Below are 19,734 nucleotides of genomic sequence, written 5' to 3'. Positions count from 1 at the left end.
AAAAACTCCTGCATAGCTTTGGCCCTGAATTCTGATCCTTGCACTTTACACTTTACAAATACAAAATCTCATACAAAACTAATGTCAGAGAAAACAAGAACTGTCTCTGCTGAGAACGTCACCATGGGTCAACATTAAAAAAAAAAGAGTTTGACACACCTTCAGAATTGCTGGAGGTGGAAGATGAACTTTAATCTTTTCATCCTTGCCAACCAGGATAGAAGCAATAATTTGACAGGCTTTGGCTCGATCAAAAAAGGTATCTTTTAATGTAAGAAGATAGGCACCTAGAATGTAAAAAATTAACATGACAGACTAAAATGAGATTAAGTTCAAAAGCTATTGTATATTCAGTATCAATGATTTCATTCTAATACTAGTTACCTACTTACTATGCAAAATGACAGTAGTTCAGACAGCTTCAGTTAAAAAAAAGTTCTGGGAAGGATTTACAATTGCTCCATACTCAAATTTCTAAAAATTACAACCAGTGTATTTCTATAATCTATTCTCTCTCTCAGACTCTATCTCACAGGTTAAAATAAGGCTTTGGCATTAATTTTTGTACACCTTCCTTATATTCATTGGACACTTCCCAAAGAACTAACGAAACTTGAAGCTACTTACTGCAGATTAAAACTAATTTTTGACCAATGAATTCAATTCCTCTACCATAATCATAAGCAGTTTTCATGTTGTCTACCTAACGCATACAAAGAACCCAAATATTCATTTTCTCTGTCAGAGAAACACTGCAAAACATAGGCAGAGTTAATAGTAATTGCAGCTACAAAGGTAGACAGTATCAGAAGAGATTCTGAGGACATCATTATATTTCAGACTAACAATGGCCTTACTTTCATAATGTCAGTTTGACTTGTGAAAGGAGAAATTTTTAATTCATATAGAAAAATTCTGGAAAAGTGGGAAGTGATTCTGAAGAAACAACTGTCAAATTGCACAGCAATAAAATAAGCTTATATACACACACCTGTGAGGAAATCTTGAATAGCAGCGATAAGGGGTTCTCCATTTCTTGGTGTTACCAAGTTTGCTTTAGTCTATATGATACAAGAAACAAAAAAAAATTACACATTTGAAGACACTGATACTCCATTTGTCACTCAGAAGGAAACTTACCATTTAAGGCAGTTATTTTGGTAAAAGCTTATTCTAAATCAAAGTACAGCTTTCTTCAAAGAGATTGAAAAAACAAACTAGATGTTTCAGTTCACTACAGTCCATGCAAGTCTATTGACAGTTAAGGAATAAACTGAGAACAGTTATTGAAAATTACATATTCTGTTTCCAAAGCAGAAGCTGCAATCAGCTTGATGTGTTTGGTAGGTTACTGTTTGAACAGGACAGGGAAGGGAAGACAAGCTAGCTTTGAGAACCTGAGAAGGGACAAAAGAGGTTACGCTCACTGCAGGGAGCTAGTGAAATTCTTCAAGTTGTGTGACCCTACTGATACGTAATAATCAAGCTAGCCACTTCCACTAGCCCCATCTTCTTATGTCTTATTCAGACCACTGCTCCAGTTAATCACCCCCACCTATGCAGCAGAGTTTTGCCTGAACTGTTCACAGGCCCACACAAACCTAAAGCATGCACTGGCGTGGTGGGGGGGAAAGGTTCTTTAAGCTCGCAAATCAGTTCCGCAAGCCAATACATGCTGCAGCCAACAGCTGTGTTGGTACATCTGAAGTAGCAGTGGCATTCAGTCACCCTAAAGGAGCGATGTACTGGAAAATCCTCGGATTGATGCTACTGATTCTACTTTCACATCACAGATCAATGCCTGCAACCATCAGATCCCTCTTTATCTACCTTCCCTTCCCTCTTTTTTCCCTGCCCTAAGAGCCTACTGCAGTACAAGCACATTATCACCGTCTCATTTCCAGTTGGTCTGACCATCTGCAATTGCTGGGCTGTCAGACCAGGAGCAAAGTATGTACCTGTTTGGTAACGGAGCCATCCCATCCTATTTTGGTAGCAATCACTAAGGACAGTCAGGCAGAAACATACTAATGACATCTACTTACTTAAAACCATTGAGTTTTCCTCAGATGCTAAATATAAGTCTATTAGACTTCTATTGCATAACAGTCCTAATTTATTCTAAGTTCCATTTTGCAGAGTTTTCAGGCAGCTTCACAGTCACACATTATCCATACCCAGGAATCTTGATAATATTTCAGATTTCACATGCAAGTTAAGAAATACAGGGTTCAGCCCACCTGTCACTAGCAAAATCCCAACCCCAACATTATCTACCTACCCCCATTAAAACAAGTGCTTCTGCTTTTGCTTCTTCTGTCTGAGGAAGGTGAAGGTTCATCTCATCTCCATCAAAGTCTGCATTGTATGGTGTACAGACACATTCATTAAATCTGAATGTCCTATGAGGTTTTACTCTAGCCTGGAGAAAAAAAAAAAAGTGATGCACATGCAGTCAAGCGTGCTAAAAGATGAAAAGCTATGCCTGAGTGCTTCCTTGTAGGCTTTATCTTTTCTTTTTATTGCAGACATGAGTCAAAACTTCTGATTATAGGACTTAACTCAACCAGGAACTGACAGAAATTGTACTCAGGTTATGTTATACAAATGTAGCTAATAACTTTCACTATGAAGAATTTATACAAGGCACAGAACACAACATACTTTGTAGAGATGACATCAACTCTACAAAAATTAAATGCTTACGCAAGAACAGATACTGAGGTCAATTACGGCTATTAACAGAATTGTCCAGACAGCATACTGCCCCGTTATACATCAATTCCCATGCAAAAGCACAACTCCACTGTATTCATGCTCATCTCCATGCAGTGTTTCAAAAGCTGTTTATTTTTGGGCATGTAAGAGATAAACATCAGTAAAGGTAAACCACCTAATATTCAGGGATGCACTACCTGTATGTTAGGCTGTGTGTGCACTTACAATGTGAGCCATGATGCTCAGTTTATGAAGAGAGGGTTGACGGTTGAACAGGACTATGTCACCATCTATAAGATGTCGCTCCACGATATCACCAAACTTCAACTCCTGGGCCATCTTTTCTCGGTTTCCGTATTTCAAAAATCTTACAGTACCACATAACAAATAGAGTCAGAAGAAACAAAGTCAGAAACATGTTCACACAACTGAAAATAAATTCTGTTTATAATGCAAGTTCTTCCATTAAATGTTCCAGTATTTGTATTACAATAAATAGAAGACAAAACTGGTGTGGATTGCATCAGTCCTGCTGCTATTAACAAAGCTGCCTGTTTTCATTTATCTCTGTACTACACCACCTATTTCAAATAAAAGAGACTCAGTCATAAACCAAAACAAAAACCTAACTGCAGTTCACTATCATTAGTATGTACACTTAAGTTTAAATCCCACAAATTACCTAAAAAGAAATTGTAGACTAAACCCCAAGAGATAATGACCATTTTTTTGTTACTGCCCTTTATGAAAGATTCTAAAAATAAATTTTAATCCCTGTGTATCTGTTTTCACACAGCAGTAAGAGCAAGTTGATGGGGAGAAATAAAGAGTGAATCATTACAGATAAGCATGATACCTTTTCATCTGTGTGTGCCTTTGCTGTATGAAGTTGGCTCCAGGATGAACATCAGGACCATTACGGACAAGTTTCCTCATAAAATTAATATTTGCTTTGTTCACCTGTTGCATAAACACTTCAATCAGAAACAAATGAAACATGTGTTTCAGGACTTCTTGTTTTTGCTGGTGGCTTTTATGTTTTCAAATTTTAGGTTCAACTGACAAACCCCCTCACAGCCTCCAGCTGCTGAAGGGAACAGGCAGGAGGGAATAGAGGAGAAAAATGTAAGCCAATCTTAGATCAGAACATCAGAATGAAATTAAATTAAAAATCTGGGAAGTAAATTCAGAAATAAAAATACCCAACCACTCCTTAGACAGATATACCAGCAAACATATGAAGCTATGTATGAGTTCAAAAAATATCAAGCAAAACTCTTCTCCCTTGATAAGTCACTCCTTACACCATATGCCTTCACAGTATGCCATGGTTTAACCCCAGCCAGCAACTAAGCACCACGCAGCCGCCCACTCACTTCCCCACCCCCCACAGTGGGACAGGGGAGAGAATCAGGGGGAAAAAAAGTAAAACTCAAGGGCTGAGGTAAGAACAGCTTAACAGAAAGGAAAGGAAAATAATAATAATAATATGACGATAAGAGTAATAGAAGAATTGGAATATACAAAACAAGTGATGCACAATGCAATTGCTCACCACTTGCCAAACAATGCCCAATTAGTTCCTGAGCAGCGATCCCTCCCCAGGCCAACTGCCCCCAGTTTATATACTGGGCATGACATCACATGGAATGGAATCTCTTTGGCTAGTTGGGGTCAGCTACCCTGGCTGTGTCCCCTCCTAACTTCTTGTGCCCCTCCAGTCTTCTTGCTGGCTGGGCATGAGAAGCTGAAAAATCCTTGACTTAGTCTAAACACTACTTAGCAACAACTGAAAACATCAGTGTGTAATCAACATTCTTCTCATACTGAACCCAGAACATAACACTATACCAGTTACTAGAAAGAAAATTAACTCTGTTCCAACTGAAACCAGGACAAAGGACTTGCATATATATCTGCTACTACAACCTTCATTTACCAGCAGCAACGAAACTGGCAAAGCATCACTGAATGATATTTTGAACATAAAGCAATACATTCACTCCCTTTTACAGCAAGGTTATAAAGGTGGACAACACTGAGGTCTGGTGAAAAAAAAAAAAAGGCATAGAAAAAGTTTTGGTTCTACACTACCTACCTTTTCAGGAAAGGTTAGTATTTTAGCAACATGAATAGGCACTGCTACTTCATCTATTCTTAAATTTGGATCAGGTGAAATGACTGTTCTGCCAGAGAAATCCACTCGCTTTCCAGACAGATTGCCTCGAAACCGACCTAACAAAATAAGCAAGTGAAAACTTTTATAAAAAATTGTTTTCAAAATGTTATCTGTTAAGACAGCATATCAGAACACCTTTCACAGTACATCACTGAAGTGCAACACAATAGTAGCAGATATACGCTTTAGAATAGCAAGTATTTGTGGTTTAATTGAAAAAAAAAAAAAGGTTAAAAACAACTTTCTAGACAAACCTTGCTTTCCCTTAAGTCTCTGAACAAAACCTCTGGTCCATTTTTTAGGTGCCATGTTGAGAGGAATTCCTGAGAGCTCACTATTAATGTACAGGGCACACTGCAGTTGAAGAAAATCCCAGTCTTCCATAATCATCTGTGTTTTGGCTCCTGATATCCTATGCTAAAGAAAATAGTTATCCAGTTCAGAAAATAAATATAATAACACATATCAAACCAGCAAAGAATTTTTCCGATACGAGTACAACTCGTATCGTATCATATGAGTGCACCCTCAGCAAGTTTTCCGATGACACCAAGCTGTGTGGTGTAGTTGACACACTGGAGGGAAGGGATGCCATCCAGAGGGACCTTGACAGGCTTGAGAGGTGGGCCCATGTGAACCTCATGAAGTTCAACAATGCCAAGTGCAAGGTCCTGTACATGGGTCGAAGTAATCCCAAACACAAATACAGGCTGGGCAATGAGTGGATTGAGAGCAGCCCTGTGGAGAAGAACTTAGGGGTGTTGGTTGATGAGAAGCTGGACGTGAGCCAGCAGTGTGCACTCACAGCCCCAAAAGCCAATTGCATCCTGGGCTGCATCAAAAGAAGTGTAGCCAGCAGGTTGAGGGAGGTGATTCTGTCCCTCTACTCCACTGTTGGGAGACCCCACCTGGAGTACTGCCTTCAGCTCTGGGACCCCCAACATAAGAAAGACATGGACATGGACTTGCTCAAGCAGGTCCAGAGGAGGGCCATGAAGGTGATCAGGGGGCTGGAGCACCTCCTCTATGAGGACAGGCTGAGAGAGTTGAGGTTCTTCAGCCTGGAGAAGAGAAGGCTCTGGGGAGAGCTTATAGCAGCCTTCCAGTACTTAAAGGGGACCTACAGGAAAGATGGGGAAGGACTCTTTAACAGGGAGTAAGTATAGTGACAGGATGACGAATAATGGTTTTAAACTGCAACAGGATAGATTTAGATTAGATATTAGGAAAAAATTCCTTACTGTAAGGGTGGTGAGGCACTGGAACAGGTTGCCCAGAGAAGCTGTAGATGCCCCATCCCTGGAAGTGTTCAAGGCCAGGCTGGATGGGGCTTTGAGCAACCTGGTCTAGTGGAAGGTGTCCCTGGCCATGGCAGGGGGGTTGGAACTAGATGATCTTTAAGATGATCTTTCCAACCCAAACCATTCTAGGATTCTTTCAAAAATAATGTTAAAAAAACTTTCATACGTTGGAATGAAAAAGGTGAGATAATTTTATAACAGGATGCATATTGCTATAACATAAGGCCTTTCACAAGAGAACCCAGCAAAAAATTTCTTTTGACTAACATCTGCTTTGGACAAATGCTCACAAAACTATGTATATTTTTAAATTCTATTTTTCCCAAGCCACTGAAGTTAAGATAATATAACTTCACAGCCAGGAAAATCACCAGTAGTTAATAGTGCTCACTTGATTTTGTTTGCCTGACAAAAGACCACTTTTGAAAAGCCTGAAAATATTAGTCTGGTAGAACTGTTCTTCTAAACAAATGATAAATTGTCAAATTTACTTCTAGTCTTAATTTGATAACCATGCTAACTGAGACCTGATTTCTTAAGAACAGATACTGGAATAAAGAAAGGTCAAAGATGTAGTAAAAAAAAAAAAAAAGAGGAAGGTCTACATGGGGAAAAAAACCCCCAAGACCAATAGGTATAATGTTTTCATTGTAAGTGACCCTTCAAAAAGTGTCATAAGTCACGGGAGGGGAAAAAAGAGAAAGAAAGCACGCAAGAAAGACAACGTGTGAGAAAAAAGAAGAGTTTACAGACCAGAACTCAAAAGAAAAAACATTTCCCATGATCCACTACCAGATCTTCAGTAGGTCCTATACTGCAAACAGCCAGTCAGCCAGCTCTATTTGAAGCAGGTTTCTCTATTTCTGTTAACAAAATGCCAAACGACATACCAGTACAGTACAGACTGCTTGCTAGATTGTAAGCAGTAAGACAAGTAAAACCACTTGCTGTATTCAATTCTAACCAAATCTTTTCGAAGGCAACAGTCTCTGAGAGCTTGAAGGATGACTCACCTTTTTTATTACATCATTGAGGAAAATTATCTCTGTCAGTTTCATTGTCAAGTCATCTTCGTTGGTGCCAGATTTCAAGTCACTCACAACGGAGGGTCTGATACACAGTGGAGGCACCAAGAGTCGTGTGAGGATCAAATCTGAAGGTTTACCTGCTTCTGGGTTCATCAGAAGCAGAGGGATGTCTTCTGCTGGGATTCTTTTAAAGAGGTTCAATACTACCAAAGGATTCAAGTTTTCCTACAAAATCCATTGGAGAATGAGGAGAACAAGCCATCACGTAACAGTTTCAATGCTTCCCTCCTCCCCTCATTTATTGATTGTTCAAAAAACAAAGTATTTTAAAAAGGCAAATAGAGAAGAACTATTCATGCAAACAAAACTATGTTTTGGTTTATTTATTCGGAACCAATGCTTTTAGTCTCAGATACTAACTTGCTATATTCTTTCCTTCCTTTTTTTCCTTTTACATTAGTGTTTACTTATCATGTTACTCTCTCTTCTAAAGAGTTAACTGAGAGTATTTCATCGTTATTTGACAAAGCAACTCAAACCTCTTACAACAAACTTACAGTACATTGTATTCATTTTATTAGTAGAAACTCTAATGAATCACAGTATTTTCTAGACTATTTTTCAAAACTTCATTTCTCTCTTTAGTACAGCTGTTGCTGTAGTATAAGCAACTCCAGATATCCACTACTTTTTCTGTCCAAATATGTACCCTGAGGTCTTCCCAGCTTGCAAAGAGCAGAAGGAAACAAAACTGCACACAGTGCAAAGCTGAGCGAAACAAAAAGGTTAGATAATTAAGTCTCCCCTCTCCTTCTCAAGTTCTTCTGAAGAAAAAAAAAATTCTGTGTATTGTAATAAACTCGGAGTTACAGTAAATGTACACGCAGAGTTTATATGGGCCTATATTTCTTCTCCCTTTTCTAGCTTACGGAAGTATAACACACCAAGAACATTCCTCTTCTTTACAGACAGAAAGCTATGTATCAGAACATACCAATGAACTAAATTTCTCATTTTAGCAAAGTCAGCATTATTGCAATAAATACAAACATTCTTCAAGTGTCTTTTGGTATATGAAAATCTTGGACAACCCACAAGGCTTAAGCTGCTACATGGAAAACCTTTGAGGAGTTTTATTTCACACACAACAACTAGCAGCAAATTTAAGTCATAATAAAATTCACCTGAGCTCTTCCCAGTAAGGGTTCTACTTCTTTGTTATGTTCTATGGCAGTTTCAAAGGACTGGAGAAAAGTAGATACTACTGGATCTACGACTTTCTTATTGGTCTTATACTTTTCATGTATTATTTTCAACAAACCACACTTCTTCACGGTTCCTGCAAGCAAATAAGTGTGGGTTGTTTTGGTTGGTTTGGTTTTTTTAAAAACAAAAAAAACACCAAAAAAACCCCCAAACCCCAAAACTTAAAATGAGTAAGCTAGAGTTCCAAAACTAGTTAAGCCTTCAGTGAACACAAGAATAAAATAAAACTTTATCAGCTTTATTAACCAGTTTCCTAAATTCATTAAACAAGAAGAGGATAACAAGGTCATGTCTCCTTGTATGGCTGCCTTGGTGTGCCTAGATCATGGTGTGGATTCTGAAGCTGAAAGCAGGTAGTTTAGCCCACACTTTAAATCCGCTTCACCTCAGTCACAACAGATTTTTTTAAGTAGAAGTTCCCACACTAAAAATGGGACTAAGATGTGCCATTTATATATCATCCCACCATCTTCTAAAATAATTTTGGAAGTGAATTATAAGAAAAATCTGAGCAATATTCTCATGTTTTGCAGGTAACATTATTCATAAAACTTCCACAGACTAGTACAAGTGCCTTCCAACTCAATTATTTTTACTGAAGTATGCTGACCTACCACTTAATTTTGTAAATGCCTATTGTTTGTGCTCCCTATGTGTGTATGTGGCACTTACAATGAAGCAGCTCTCTATTTATTCAGGCTGTTGATCATTACAAACAACCCACAATTTTCAAGATCTAAAAACATAGTTTGAAGTTATGAATTAGCCATCCACTATGAATCTGTAGCACTGCAAGTCCTTTAACAGCAGTATCACTTGATCAGTGTACATGAAGAAAAAAAACCAAAACAACGCATTTTGAAAACCAAATGTGAAATCTTATTAAGATACTCTGCCCTGAAGAACAAATTCCAGTGTAACCCAAGATCATCACAGCTCAAATACTGCCAAACTGCAGAACATACCCTCCTAGATGACGACAAGCACATCTAATGTTAAGAAAGATAATTTAATACAATGACAAAAAATGAAGTTCAATCAAAATTACAAAGTCTACGAATGCTTCTATGTTAAGGTATTGATCACTGACAATAGCTCCCAATATTTTTAAAAACATGTTAAGCAGGGTTTTTAATGCTATTATTGAAGTATCAAATATTGGTTACCGCCATGAAGAGATATCACATTAAACAAAAGAAGCAACTAGGACAATGTCTATATCCACATAAATGAAATGTGAACAAGCATGTGCTCGGCATCAAGAATGCAATTACCAGATTCTTAATAAGGGCCAGGTAAAATATCCATTAGCTGTGGAACTAACAAGGATATTCAAGATTTTGATGCCTATCACAGCCGCCAAGGTAAAAACCATCACAGTAGATAACTATCACTAACTGCTAATGTCAACACTCACCATTAAAGGCACCACAGTAAGGACAAGTGTTTTTCTTTCGGCACTTTTCAGACACTTTCTTTTTTAGTCCTCTCTTCTGAAGATATGTAAGGCCAGGTCGCTTCAGGTAATCAAAAAATTGTTTTTTTTCTTCCACTGACAGCATGATACAGCAACAGGTTTTGCAGATCATCTTAAGTGTAAACACATATTAACACAACTGTTTAACAGACACATTCAGATATGTAACATCTTCTACTATAACTTAAGTTCTTCAACAGAATGCAGTCTTTTTGAATGAAATACGGTGGTCTTGGTTGAAAGACCAATTCATATGCTGTAATACACAAAAAAAAGTACACCAAAAAAATAGTCAATGAGGCAAATACTTTTCTAAGCTCTGCAGGATCTTAAAGATCCATATAAAGCAAACAGAGTTTTGATTTACTGGGATGTCCTAAAAGGCAAGTTACATTGTATACATTTAATTCAAACTACTACAGAAAAATAATGGATTAAATTAGTCAGTCTGAGATTACCTAAAATATAACAGATGTATTTACATCACTAGGACTAGTATTTAAATACATTTTTTTTTTTACAAAACACAAGATGCATAAAGATAAAATTTATAATACAACCTTATTTATAATACAACCTAAGTAGGTTGTATTATAGGTCTTCTCAATTACTCTTTCAAGCATCATCTTTACCAATAATTTCATTTTTCTAGACTAGAAACTGATGACAAATCATAACTGTAATAATTTACCTGTAAGATGCCTATCACAGCCTTGAAATACCCAACGTGAAAACAGGGCAGTTCTAAGTCAATGTACCCATAATGTCCTAAGCAATCAGCCAGATTTTTTCCACAGGTTTCACAGGGACGGTCTTTTTCACTGGTTCCCTTTGGCAGAAGGGGAACACACACATAGAAAAGCATTTTAGCTATAATCAAGTGAATGCATAGAAAATACAAGACTTCTTAAGCTAGTCAGCAATCCTAACAGCACACCCAGAGCACTTACTCCTTTTTCCCAGCATCAGAAGCACGTCAGTAGTATGACATTCATTCCAATCCTTAAGAAAAATGTCCTTCACTTACAGGCCCTACTGATACCAGTGACATTAACTCATACAGCCTTTTGCAACTGATCTACAGCCTGCTAATCTACAATGTTATTTTACAGACGAATGTCTCTGGGTCTCCCAATAACTGGGGAGGATATACTTATCTCCTGTCTCAAAAGAATGCTCTCCCAAACCACCCAAAAGCATGAAGAGAGTAACTGTCACTGCAACTGACAGTCTATGGAATTCAGGAAGAGACACATTTGCATGTATTTTGGATGAGCAGTAAACTTCAGTCACTTATCTGTAATCACGTCAAGCAATTCTACAAAAAGGATTGGGGGGGGGGGGGACGGACGGACACGACCAACAGTTCTCACCATGCGATGGTCAAGTACTCCATACTGCAGCGGAGAGTGATGGTTGTCCTGACTATACAAGTTTTTGCTAACCACTTGAATGTGAGCTTGCTGACGCATCTCCTCTGGCGATTTCATGCCAAAACAGATGTGGCTTCTAGAATGGAAATTTCACATGTGCATATGTGCACTTGTATATATATGCAAAAATACTTATAACTACAGCCACACACACATAGGTGTTCAAAAGCAATGCAACGGCAGCTAAGTTGATTCACAATATTTGCTGAAGCAGGTTCTTTTGGGGCAAGTATAAAAGAGAGAGCTGCTCTGCAGCGAGTTGGTGGTTTATATCCGGGGGATCTATCGATGTTCTCGGGCAACCCTACAGCTGCCCGCCGGCACAGCCACCCGCGGGCCCCGCCGGCAGCCTGAGGCAAGCCCAGCCAGGCCCAGGAGAACGCAGCCTACGCCGGCGCTTTCAACAGCGGACCAGCCGTGGCATCACCCGCCGCTAAGCTTCTCCCCGGCTCCCTTCACAGCGGCTGCACCGCGCCCTGGGATTTCTGCCGCGGGCCGCCACCGCCACCGGGCCCACCCCGCCGCAACGCCGGGTCCCTGAGCGCGGGGCGGGGCGGGGCGGCGGAGCACACTCACATTTTCTTGGCCACGTCCGTCTCCCTGAACTGCTCCTTCACCATGGCGGCGGCGGCGGGTGCCGGCGGGCGGCGGCGGCGGGCCCGGCGACGGCCCCTCAGCTCCGGCGCGGCTGCACGCGGCGGCGCAGAGCCGGCCCACCCGGCGGCGGCGCAGAGCGGCGGCGGCGCGGCCCGCAGCGCCCCCTGCTGGGGCGCAGCTGGGGTCCTCCCGCCGCGGTCTCCCGGGGCCTCCCCTGCCGCCGGCAGCAGCCGCGCCTCCGCCCGGCCGCTCCTCACGGCCGCCTCTGGGGCTGACTCTCGGCGCCCACCGGCGCTCCCTTGCCCGCCACGGTACTCTCACCGGCCAGCAACCGCCGCTCCCCCAGCTGCCAGGAGCTGCACCGCCAAGCGCGCTTGGTGGCTCTGCGTTTAGTTTCCCTCACGGCAGCCCTGGCCCAGACCCTGGTCGCCAGCGGCGGGGCGGGCTGGTAGAACCGACCCCGCGGCAGCACCAGTACAAGCGGGGGAGCTCGCCTCGCCACGCAGCCGCTCGCGGGGCTGAGGAGGCCGCGCTCCCAGCCCAGCCGCGCCCATCAGGCGCGCATAAGCCACCCCTACCGCCTCCTTCTGGGTCCGGCTCTGGAAAGGACACCCCCACGCGCGGCTCCGCCCCGGGCACGAAGGACCCCTGCGCCGCCTTATGATTGGCTGCGGGCAGGTCCTACTTCCTTTTCTCGCTCGCTGGCAGGGAGGCCTCCACCAAGATGGTGAGTGCCTGCTAAGGGTGTGCGGCAAATCCGCCCTGTGCTGCTGCCATCCCGCCCCCGCGGAGCTCCCCAGCTGCCGGGCTGGCCTGCCTGTAGCGGGCTACGGGGGTATGGTGGAAACTGAGCGGGCGCTTGTCATCCCGCTTTGGGCCGGGGCTCCTGCGGCCTGGCCGTGGCGGGTCGGTACCGGTTGGTGGCGGCGAGCTGTGGGCCGCGGCATATGTTTGGCCTGCTGCGTCTCCGTGCTGCTGGTTGGTAAGAGCAGTGCTGGGCTGTGGCAGTAGTGTAACGTTGCACTTCTGAAGGCGTTAAAGGGGCGTTGTAGGTCCTACTCGGTATTAATCTTATAGTTCTTTGAAAGTGTTAAGGCAACAGTAACGTGTAGGTGTTTTAAGGAAACTTCTGCATTAAAGAATTGGTAACGTTCAGGTTTGTTAAGGAAGCTTTTTTCGTATTGTTGTAGTGTTTGGGCTTGTAGTCTATGTGTTTCATTGAAAGCTGTTTCATGTTTTCAGAATGATACAAGTATGTATGTTGCTGTGTTGTTTGGAAGCTGGGAATGAGTCTGTCAGTTTTTTGGTCTACTTTAGACGTGTTGTCTGTAGCGCGGGAGCAGGCCACTTTGATACTGATAGTGAACTCATAATCTGAGAGACGAGTGACTGTTGCTGTCTTGGGCGTTATTTATATGCATATTAATATCAAATTGCATGTATGGCTGTTATTTTGTTTTACTCTGTATCTTCTCTTGCAGAATGACACAGTGACCATCAGAACCAGGAAGTTCATGACAAACAGGCTGCTTCAGCGCAAGCAGATGGTAAAAGAATACAGAAAATTCCCTTTAATTATTTCTCTGTTGGTTCTGGGCTGCAAGTGTTTTTTATCCACTATAAATAAGGGGCCCTTAAACCCTCCAGAGCTCTTATTGTAAGAACTTACAGGCTTAATTGTGTTGATGCATGTTGAAGGTAAATCTTGGTAGTGAAGTTGTGAGCTGTTTTGTCCAACTTGCGCCAGGGGAGGTTTAGATTGGATATTGGGAAAAATTTCCTCACACAAAAGGTTGTCAAGCCCTGGAACAGGCTGCCCAGGGAAGTGGTTGAGTCACCATCCCTGAAGGTATTTAAAAGGTGTGTAGATGTGGCACTAAGGGACATGGTGTAGTGGTGGGCTTGGCAGTGTTAGGTTTACGGTTGGATTCAATGATCTTAAAGGTCTTTTCCAACCTAAATGATTCTATGAAGCAGAACACTTACAAACATTTTTGTATCAAAGTAATAATACTTTTTACTGCTAAGGTGTGTTAGTTTAAGCGTTAAGGTCATAGTGGGACTGTAGCACCTTGCTGTTGTACTGGATATTGACCTTTATACAATTTGTAAAAATTTCTTCTCAGGTGATTGATGTTCTTCATCCTGGGAAGGCCACAGTCCCCAAAACAGAAATCAGGGAAAAGCTGGCAAAAATGTACAAGACAACTCCTGATGTAATTTTCGTCTTTGGCTTCAGAACTCACTTCGGTGGTGGCAAGACAACAGGTTTTGGCATGATCTATGATTCCCTGGACTATGCAAAGAAAAATGAACCCAAACACAGGCTTGCCAGGGTAAGTTGTTTTCCAGTAACTAGAAAACAATTTAAATGGATTTGAAGTCTTTAGTTATTTATGACTTATGGGTGTAAAGCTAAAGTTTTGTGAAAGTACTGTTGGTGTACTCAGAGTTACATAAGAGGCCTTAAAACAGCATAGGTTAGCTTCTGCATTTGCAAAATAGCGTAAGTTTTTTTTATTGTATGTTACAGGGGACTTGGGAAAGCAAAACTGATGTTACCAGTTGATGTTTAGCAGTAATAGATAACTAACTGCTATTAAAGGTCTTGAAGAGGCATAAGAGATGGGGCTGATCCTTATGCTACTTTAGTGCTTATTTTCTGTGTTGAATGATTTATTAGTGAACTTGTCTTACTATTTAGCTAATATTTCAAATTTAAACAGTATTTGAAGAGTCTAGAAGTAGTAGAACTTAAATTCAGAGTTACTATCAGTGAAACGATGTTAAATGCAACTTTTAACTTTTTTAACAGCATGGCTTGTATGAAAAGAAGAAGACTTCTAGGAAGCAGCGAAAGGAGCGTAAGAACAGAATGAAGAAAGTCAGGGGTACAGCCAAGGCAAATGTTGGTGCCGGCAAGAAGGTAGGATGGGAGTAGTTGTAAGCTAGCACTCTAGTATGTTGCCTTAGAAATGTTGATTAGAAGTTCTTCAGCAGGATAACACTGTTTTTCTTCCATTTCTTTCACCTGGTCTGTTGGATAACAGAAGGTAATCTGTGTGGTGTCATATAGCTTATCAGCTGAGTAGTTTAGTTTTGCTCCTCACTGCTGCAAGCTTAGCTGATACAACATGAAACAATGCTTCTTAAATAATTGTTTCCTACATTTCACTTAAACTACAGTTAAACTTTCATAAACCTAACAGTATCGTTCTAATTGCATAACTCAGTATTGTGCTAATTGTGTAACTCGATATTGCAATATACAAATTAGATCATCTTAACACTTGATACTCAGACTGCCTAAATATCTAATGCTTACTCCACCAAGTTACTGTTATTTATGGTGTTATTAATAAAGGAGGCTTTGTTAAAGATGTGTGGTGGTGTAGGCAGTGAGGACAGTGTGTAAATAGAAATAAGGTAAAATGCCTGCTTTACCGTGGGTTTAAGTGACTGATTTCCAAGATAGTTGAGTTTTCCCCTGGTGGTAGCTTCCTGTTCTGTGGCTTGAACTTGATACAAGCAGCATGGAGGGAGGCAGAGTTCCTCTATCATGAAACAAAAAAAAAACCCACCAAAACTGAGGAATAGCTTGGGTGTGAAGACAGTCATCTTCCTTAGCAGCTTTTTGTCCTCTGAAAAATACCAAGTAAGCTGTACAGCTAAGTGGGTTTTTTCAAGTGTTTTAATGAGGGGAGAGAGGGTGATGGGTTTTGATGCTTATTTCTGTAGCTGCTAAAGTGCCTTGACTTCAACTTTAGTAATCTTCACTTTTGCTTTTTTTTCTACTTTCTTGGAATTCTCCATCAGAAATGAAGTATCTAGCAGGTACTGAAAACGAGCATGGATGTGTTGACTGAATTATACATCACTGAAACATGTGTCCATCCTTTTAATTGAAGCACTGTACTGCCTTGCATAATGCACGTTTGCTTTAAACTTGCTTCTGTCCTGTAAGGGTTCAGATAACTACATAATGAACTTTATTCTGTGTGACTTGGAAATAAAATTTGGCTAACAGCGAACAAGACTTTTTGAGACTAATGAAACAACATTAAAATAAGGAATTCCCAGTGAGAAGAAATCTAAGAAACTCAGTGCCATTGGTTTGAGGCATTGGTTCAGAACACCCCAGGTTCTGATTCAAAGTATTACAGTGCAATTGCATGTGTTATTTGACCTTTGTGTGAAAGTAGTTGTGTATCTTTATGAAAACTAAGTCACATCACAGCTTAGTGCATTTCAGACGGTAGTTGGAAATGACACAGTTGTCAGCATTAAACTGTATTTAACTATTGGCCTGCAGTATTCCAAGTTCAGACATGAATTACAGTGAAATTAGAAATCTTTGTGAAATTAAATTATTGACTTAGTGCATAAGTGAAATTCTTGTTATCACTGGATGGAAATAAACCAGTGTTGCTGCTAACTACTAGATGAGAGAACTACTCTACTAGATAAGGTTCGGAGCCTTTTTTGGTTCTGCTTTAATGCTGTTTTAATCATGAGGTCCTACAATTGTTTACAGTGTAACAGCACAAATTAGCATTTGGTATAGTAGTAACACTAACATACACCCTCTTGTCAATGTCAAGGGAGTCATTTAGTGTTGCACTGATACCAGTAGTATGGATGAACTCAAGAATTTTGCACTTGAAGGTAGCTGTTGTTGAGTGTTAATGCAAAATGGTTAAATGACTGTCACGTGAATTACTAAAGCTGTCCAGTTCATAGAAGTTGTCTTAAAATATATAAGCACTTTAGAAATTTAAGACCAGGATAGTGTGCTGTGATCATTATATAGCAGATGTGACTTCTGTATCAAGTGCTTCCCAAACTAACATGCAATCTCAGTAGTAGGTGAACTGTGTTTTTGATTAGAGGTTTTTTAATGTATTTTAAAATGATCTTTTAGTTGATATGTATGCATGGGTTAGACTTTATTTGTTTACCAGTTAATCTTTGTGTTCTCACGTTAAACTTAAAGACAAATTAATTTACATTGATTGAGAAGCGTTCTTCGCTGCATCACAGAAAAAAGCTTGTGGAATACACTTGTGTCTTAAAGCTTTGTCTTGAAAAATGCATGTTTAAACATAATGGTGTGGTATGGTTCATAATCCTTTTATCACGGCCGTGTGGAGGAATTTTTAATAGGAGTCCTGGAACACTTTTGGAGTCCACTTAAACAATCTGTGAAAACTGTTTATCTCAAATGTGTAGGCACTTGATTCCGAGACATCTTCAGGCAAGTCCATATTTCTGTAAGAGTTATGTACCACGTAGTCATGAAAACTATTGAAATGGTGAATCATACTTAAATAGTTTTTCTTGAACTTTAAAGTCAGACATGAACTGTGCTGATGTCTGACTGTTAAAAGTTTTCTTTGATGCTTCCTTTCACTTCTCACTCCTTCAGAATTCCCATTCTGTTTTCTCTGCAGTTTCCAGAGAAGTATTTTGAAGTAGTTTGTGTTATTTAATATATTCAGTATCTCTATAGTTTGCTGAGCTTGCATGGAAGTTTGCAACAAGTAGATGAGGAAGTCCTTCAACTAGTGTTTGCATTCAGAGCAGTGGCCCATATACCCTGGGATATTAAAATGCAAAAAAAACCCCACCCTACATCTTAATGTCACAACTGTAGCTGTGACAGCCTTTGACATGTGAGCCTTCCAAACAAATGTTTTTGGTTTTTTTTTTTAAAAGTATCAAACAGAAGTGTGGCAGGATAGGCACTTTAAGCCATTGTAGCCTGAAGGTATAATTGAACATGCAATTGCATTCCGAGTATTACTTAAGCCCTGAACAGCTATTGTTAGGTCCCATTTTGAGTTTGAGAGAATGTGTGAAATCTCAGTCTTCAGCCTCTACAGTAGTCAGAACTTTGGGGTTTTCCTGTCATATTTCACTGTGGTAATTGACAAAAGCATATTATGAATGTCAGTAAAAAGCCTGAAAGCTCCATCTTCTACAGTAGTAGAACTTTGATAAAACTATTAATAAATGCTTTTTCTTTTTCAGTAAATGAACATACTTCAGATGGAAAATGCATAACAGGTATGACTTTAGAATGCTTTGTAATGGTAGACATTCAGTAGTCTGTAGTCATTATGACGACACAGGTCTAATATTGATTTATGCAAAGCATGGTAGTTGTGCTGATATAGAATACAGTGCAAGAGTTTAAGACTAAGAAAGACTTAAATATTTATAAAGCACTGTTGTGCTTACTACTGAGTTGATAATTTATGTGCCTTCCACTTACATGAAGCACCTGATTAGTATAAACACTGCAATAAAAAATCCGGCAGTTAGGATTTGCTCTTGCTGAAACTGTTGATTATTTAGTCTTACTGTAAACAAGGCTTACATCTGCCTTTTGTAGATACAAGGAGAGGATAATAGGCCTTGTTTTTTATTGTCTTAAATAGATTGAAGTAGTATGATTTCTATTTTGAGGACAAATTTCTGTATTTTTCTTATAGATACTAATTTCAAGTAAATTTCTTATAAGCAAGCCTGATATTCTTTTAGACAAGTCCTAGACTATATTTTTATATCTTTGTTGCAGAAACGTGAGTTAGATATACTGTAGGCAGCAACTGTTACAGATAAAACTGTGGTTTTATTACCAATGGTCTGAATGACTCAGTTTAAAGCAACTTAAACAGTCTGTCTGGGAGCTGATGTAGTAAGTATAATGTCTTAAACAGAAAGCTGGCAAAGTAATTGTAGTTTGTTGAGCTCTTCTACAGAAATGCTGTAATCTAGGCTCTCATTTATTCCCATGACAGTACTGTGAAGTTGTGAACCTTGTGTTCTTCTAAGAAAGGCAGTGTGGTTCACCTGAGTTGTTTGGGAGCCAGTTTTTCAGGCTCTATAAAGGTATGAGTGTAAAAATTGTTTTAATCATGTGGCACTGATCTATTTTTTCCTTTACAGACTACATTATTCTGTGAAGAAATATAGAAAGAATTATTCCAGAAAGAAGCTGCTTATCTGCCTTTAACATCAAATAAACTATGTCAATAAAATGTTGGTTTACCCTTTAGTTTTGATTTGAAAGCTACCATTTTGTAAAGTTTGAGAAATTCAAGATCAGTGCACTGTTTGCACTGTATTAAAATCTTTTAATAATGAAACAACTCTTGTTTTGGGTATCAATTTGAAGTGAATCAGAGCTTTCTACAGGTCGTAGTATAACCTAATGGTAAGCAGAGGCAGTGTTAGTTCATGCAGGAAGGTATGCTTTTGTTGTTTGGTGTTCAAACTGTGGTTTGGAAAGTCCTTTTTAAGATGTGCTTGTTTGACTGCCTATATTATATAGACCTATAGAACGTAGCTGAAGGGACAACAAAACATGTAGATGGAGATCTGAGAGCTGCATACTTCCACAGTTTTTTGCTCATGAAGGAGTTAGGTATGACTTGTCTTTTGTTCCTCAGTTGTCAGGACAGGCGCTGGGGTCTGTTGCTGGTCTGCAAACTATACAGTACACCCCTATTTTTTCATCTGGTAGTGTTAAAGGAGTCATTTAAGATTGGATTAGTGGCTGGATGAGGCATGCTCTGTGCTAGAAGTGTGGTCATTCTGGTGCAGGTGTATTGTGTAGCAAGCAAAATAGAAGTTTTATACTTCAAATAGGACTGAAACAAACTGGGCAGCTCTAGCAGCTGTGCTGATGAAGGCTCTGACTTGATTATTATCCAAGTACAGTATTTTTAAA

The 19,734-nt window shown here is 40.0% G+C and overlaps 2 protein-coding genes across 6 annotated transcripts in view; one reads left to right on the top strand and one right to left on the bottom strand.

Annotated features, from left to right (window-relative positions):
- Positions 1 to 12,309, bottom strand: part of POLR3A (RNA polymerase III subunit A) — a 40,183-nt gene extending 27,874 nt beyond the window's left edge. For 3 of the 4 annotated variants that reach the window (XM_069796203.1, XM_069796204.1, XM_069796205.1), the window contains exons 1-13: positions 11,979 to 12,136; positions 11,343 to 11,478; positions 10,661 to 10,798; positions 9,910 to 10,081; positions 8,411 to 8,565; positions 7,212 to 7,451; positions 5,152 to 5,314; positions 4,817 to 4,953; positions 3,575 to 3,678; positions 2,944 to 3,085; positions 2,282 to 2,422; positions 992 to 1,061; positions 160 to 287 (exon numbers count right to left, since the gene is read on the bottom strand). In XM_069796203.1, coding sequence (XP_069652304.1) covers positions 160 to 287; positions 992 to 1,061; positions 2,282 to 2,422; positions 2,944 to 3,085; positions 3,575 to 3,678; positions 4,817 to 4,953; positions 5,152 to 5,314; positions 7,212 to 7,451; positions 8,411 to 8,565; positions 9,910 to 10,081; positions 10,661 to 10,798; positions 11,343 to 11,478; positions 11,979 to 12,022 — 1,770 coding nt within the window. In that variant the 5' untranslated portion in view covers positions 12,023 to 12,136. Of the gene's footprint in view, positions 1 to 159; positions 288 to 991; positions 1,062 to 2,281; positions 2,423 to 2,943; positions 3,086 to 3,574; positions 3,679 to 4,816; positions 4,954 to 5,151; positions 5,315 to 7,211; positions 7,452 to 8,410; positions 8,566 to 9,909; positions 10,082 to 10,660; positions 10,799 to 11,342; positions 11,479 to 11,978 lie in introns of all 4 variants that reach the window. The other variant, XM_069796206.1, reaches the window with a different exon arrangement.
- Positions 12,310 to 12,632: 323 nt separating this feature from the next.
- Positions 12,633 to 19,153, top strand: RPS24 (ribosomal protein S24). 2 transcript variants are annotated; one of them, XM_069796207.1, is made up of 7 exons: positions 12,638 to 12,726; positions 13,481 to 13,546; positions 14,126 to 14,335; positions 14,815 to 14,925; positions 15,816 to 15,833; positions 18,030 to 18,065; positions 18,951 to 19,059. In XM_069796207.1, the coding sequence occupies exons 1-5, from the start codon at positions 12,724 to 12,726 to the stop codon at positions 15,819 to 15,821; spliced, it is 396 nt and encodes a 131-aa protein (XP_069652308.1). In that variant the 5' UTR covers positions 12,638 to 12,723; the 3' UTR covers positions 15,822 to 15,833; positions 18,030 to 18,065; positions 18,951 to 19,059. The 2 variants fall into 2 exon arrangements, with proteins under 2 accessions (XP_069652309.1, XP_069652308.1); XM_069796208.1 differs by lacking the exon at positions 15,816 to 15,833 and having other exon boundaries at positions 12,633 to 12,726; positions 18,951 to 19,153.
- Positions 19,154 to 19,734: the final 581 nt, after the last annotated feature.

This window comes from Haliaeetus albicilla, chromosome 11 (genome assembly GCF_947461875.1).
Source record: "Haliaeetus albicilla chromosome 11, bHalAlb1.1, whole genome shotgun sequence".
In the NCBI taxonomy this organism is placed as follows: Eukaryota; Metazoa; Chordata; class Aves; order Accipitriformes; family Accipitridae; genus Haliaeetus; species Haliaeetus albicilla.
This window is presented reverse-complemented; position numbering and strand designations above follow the sequence as displayed.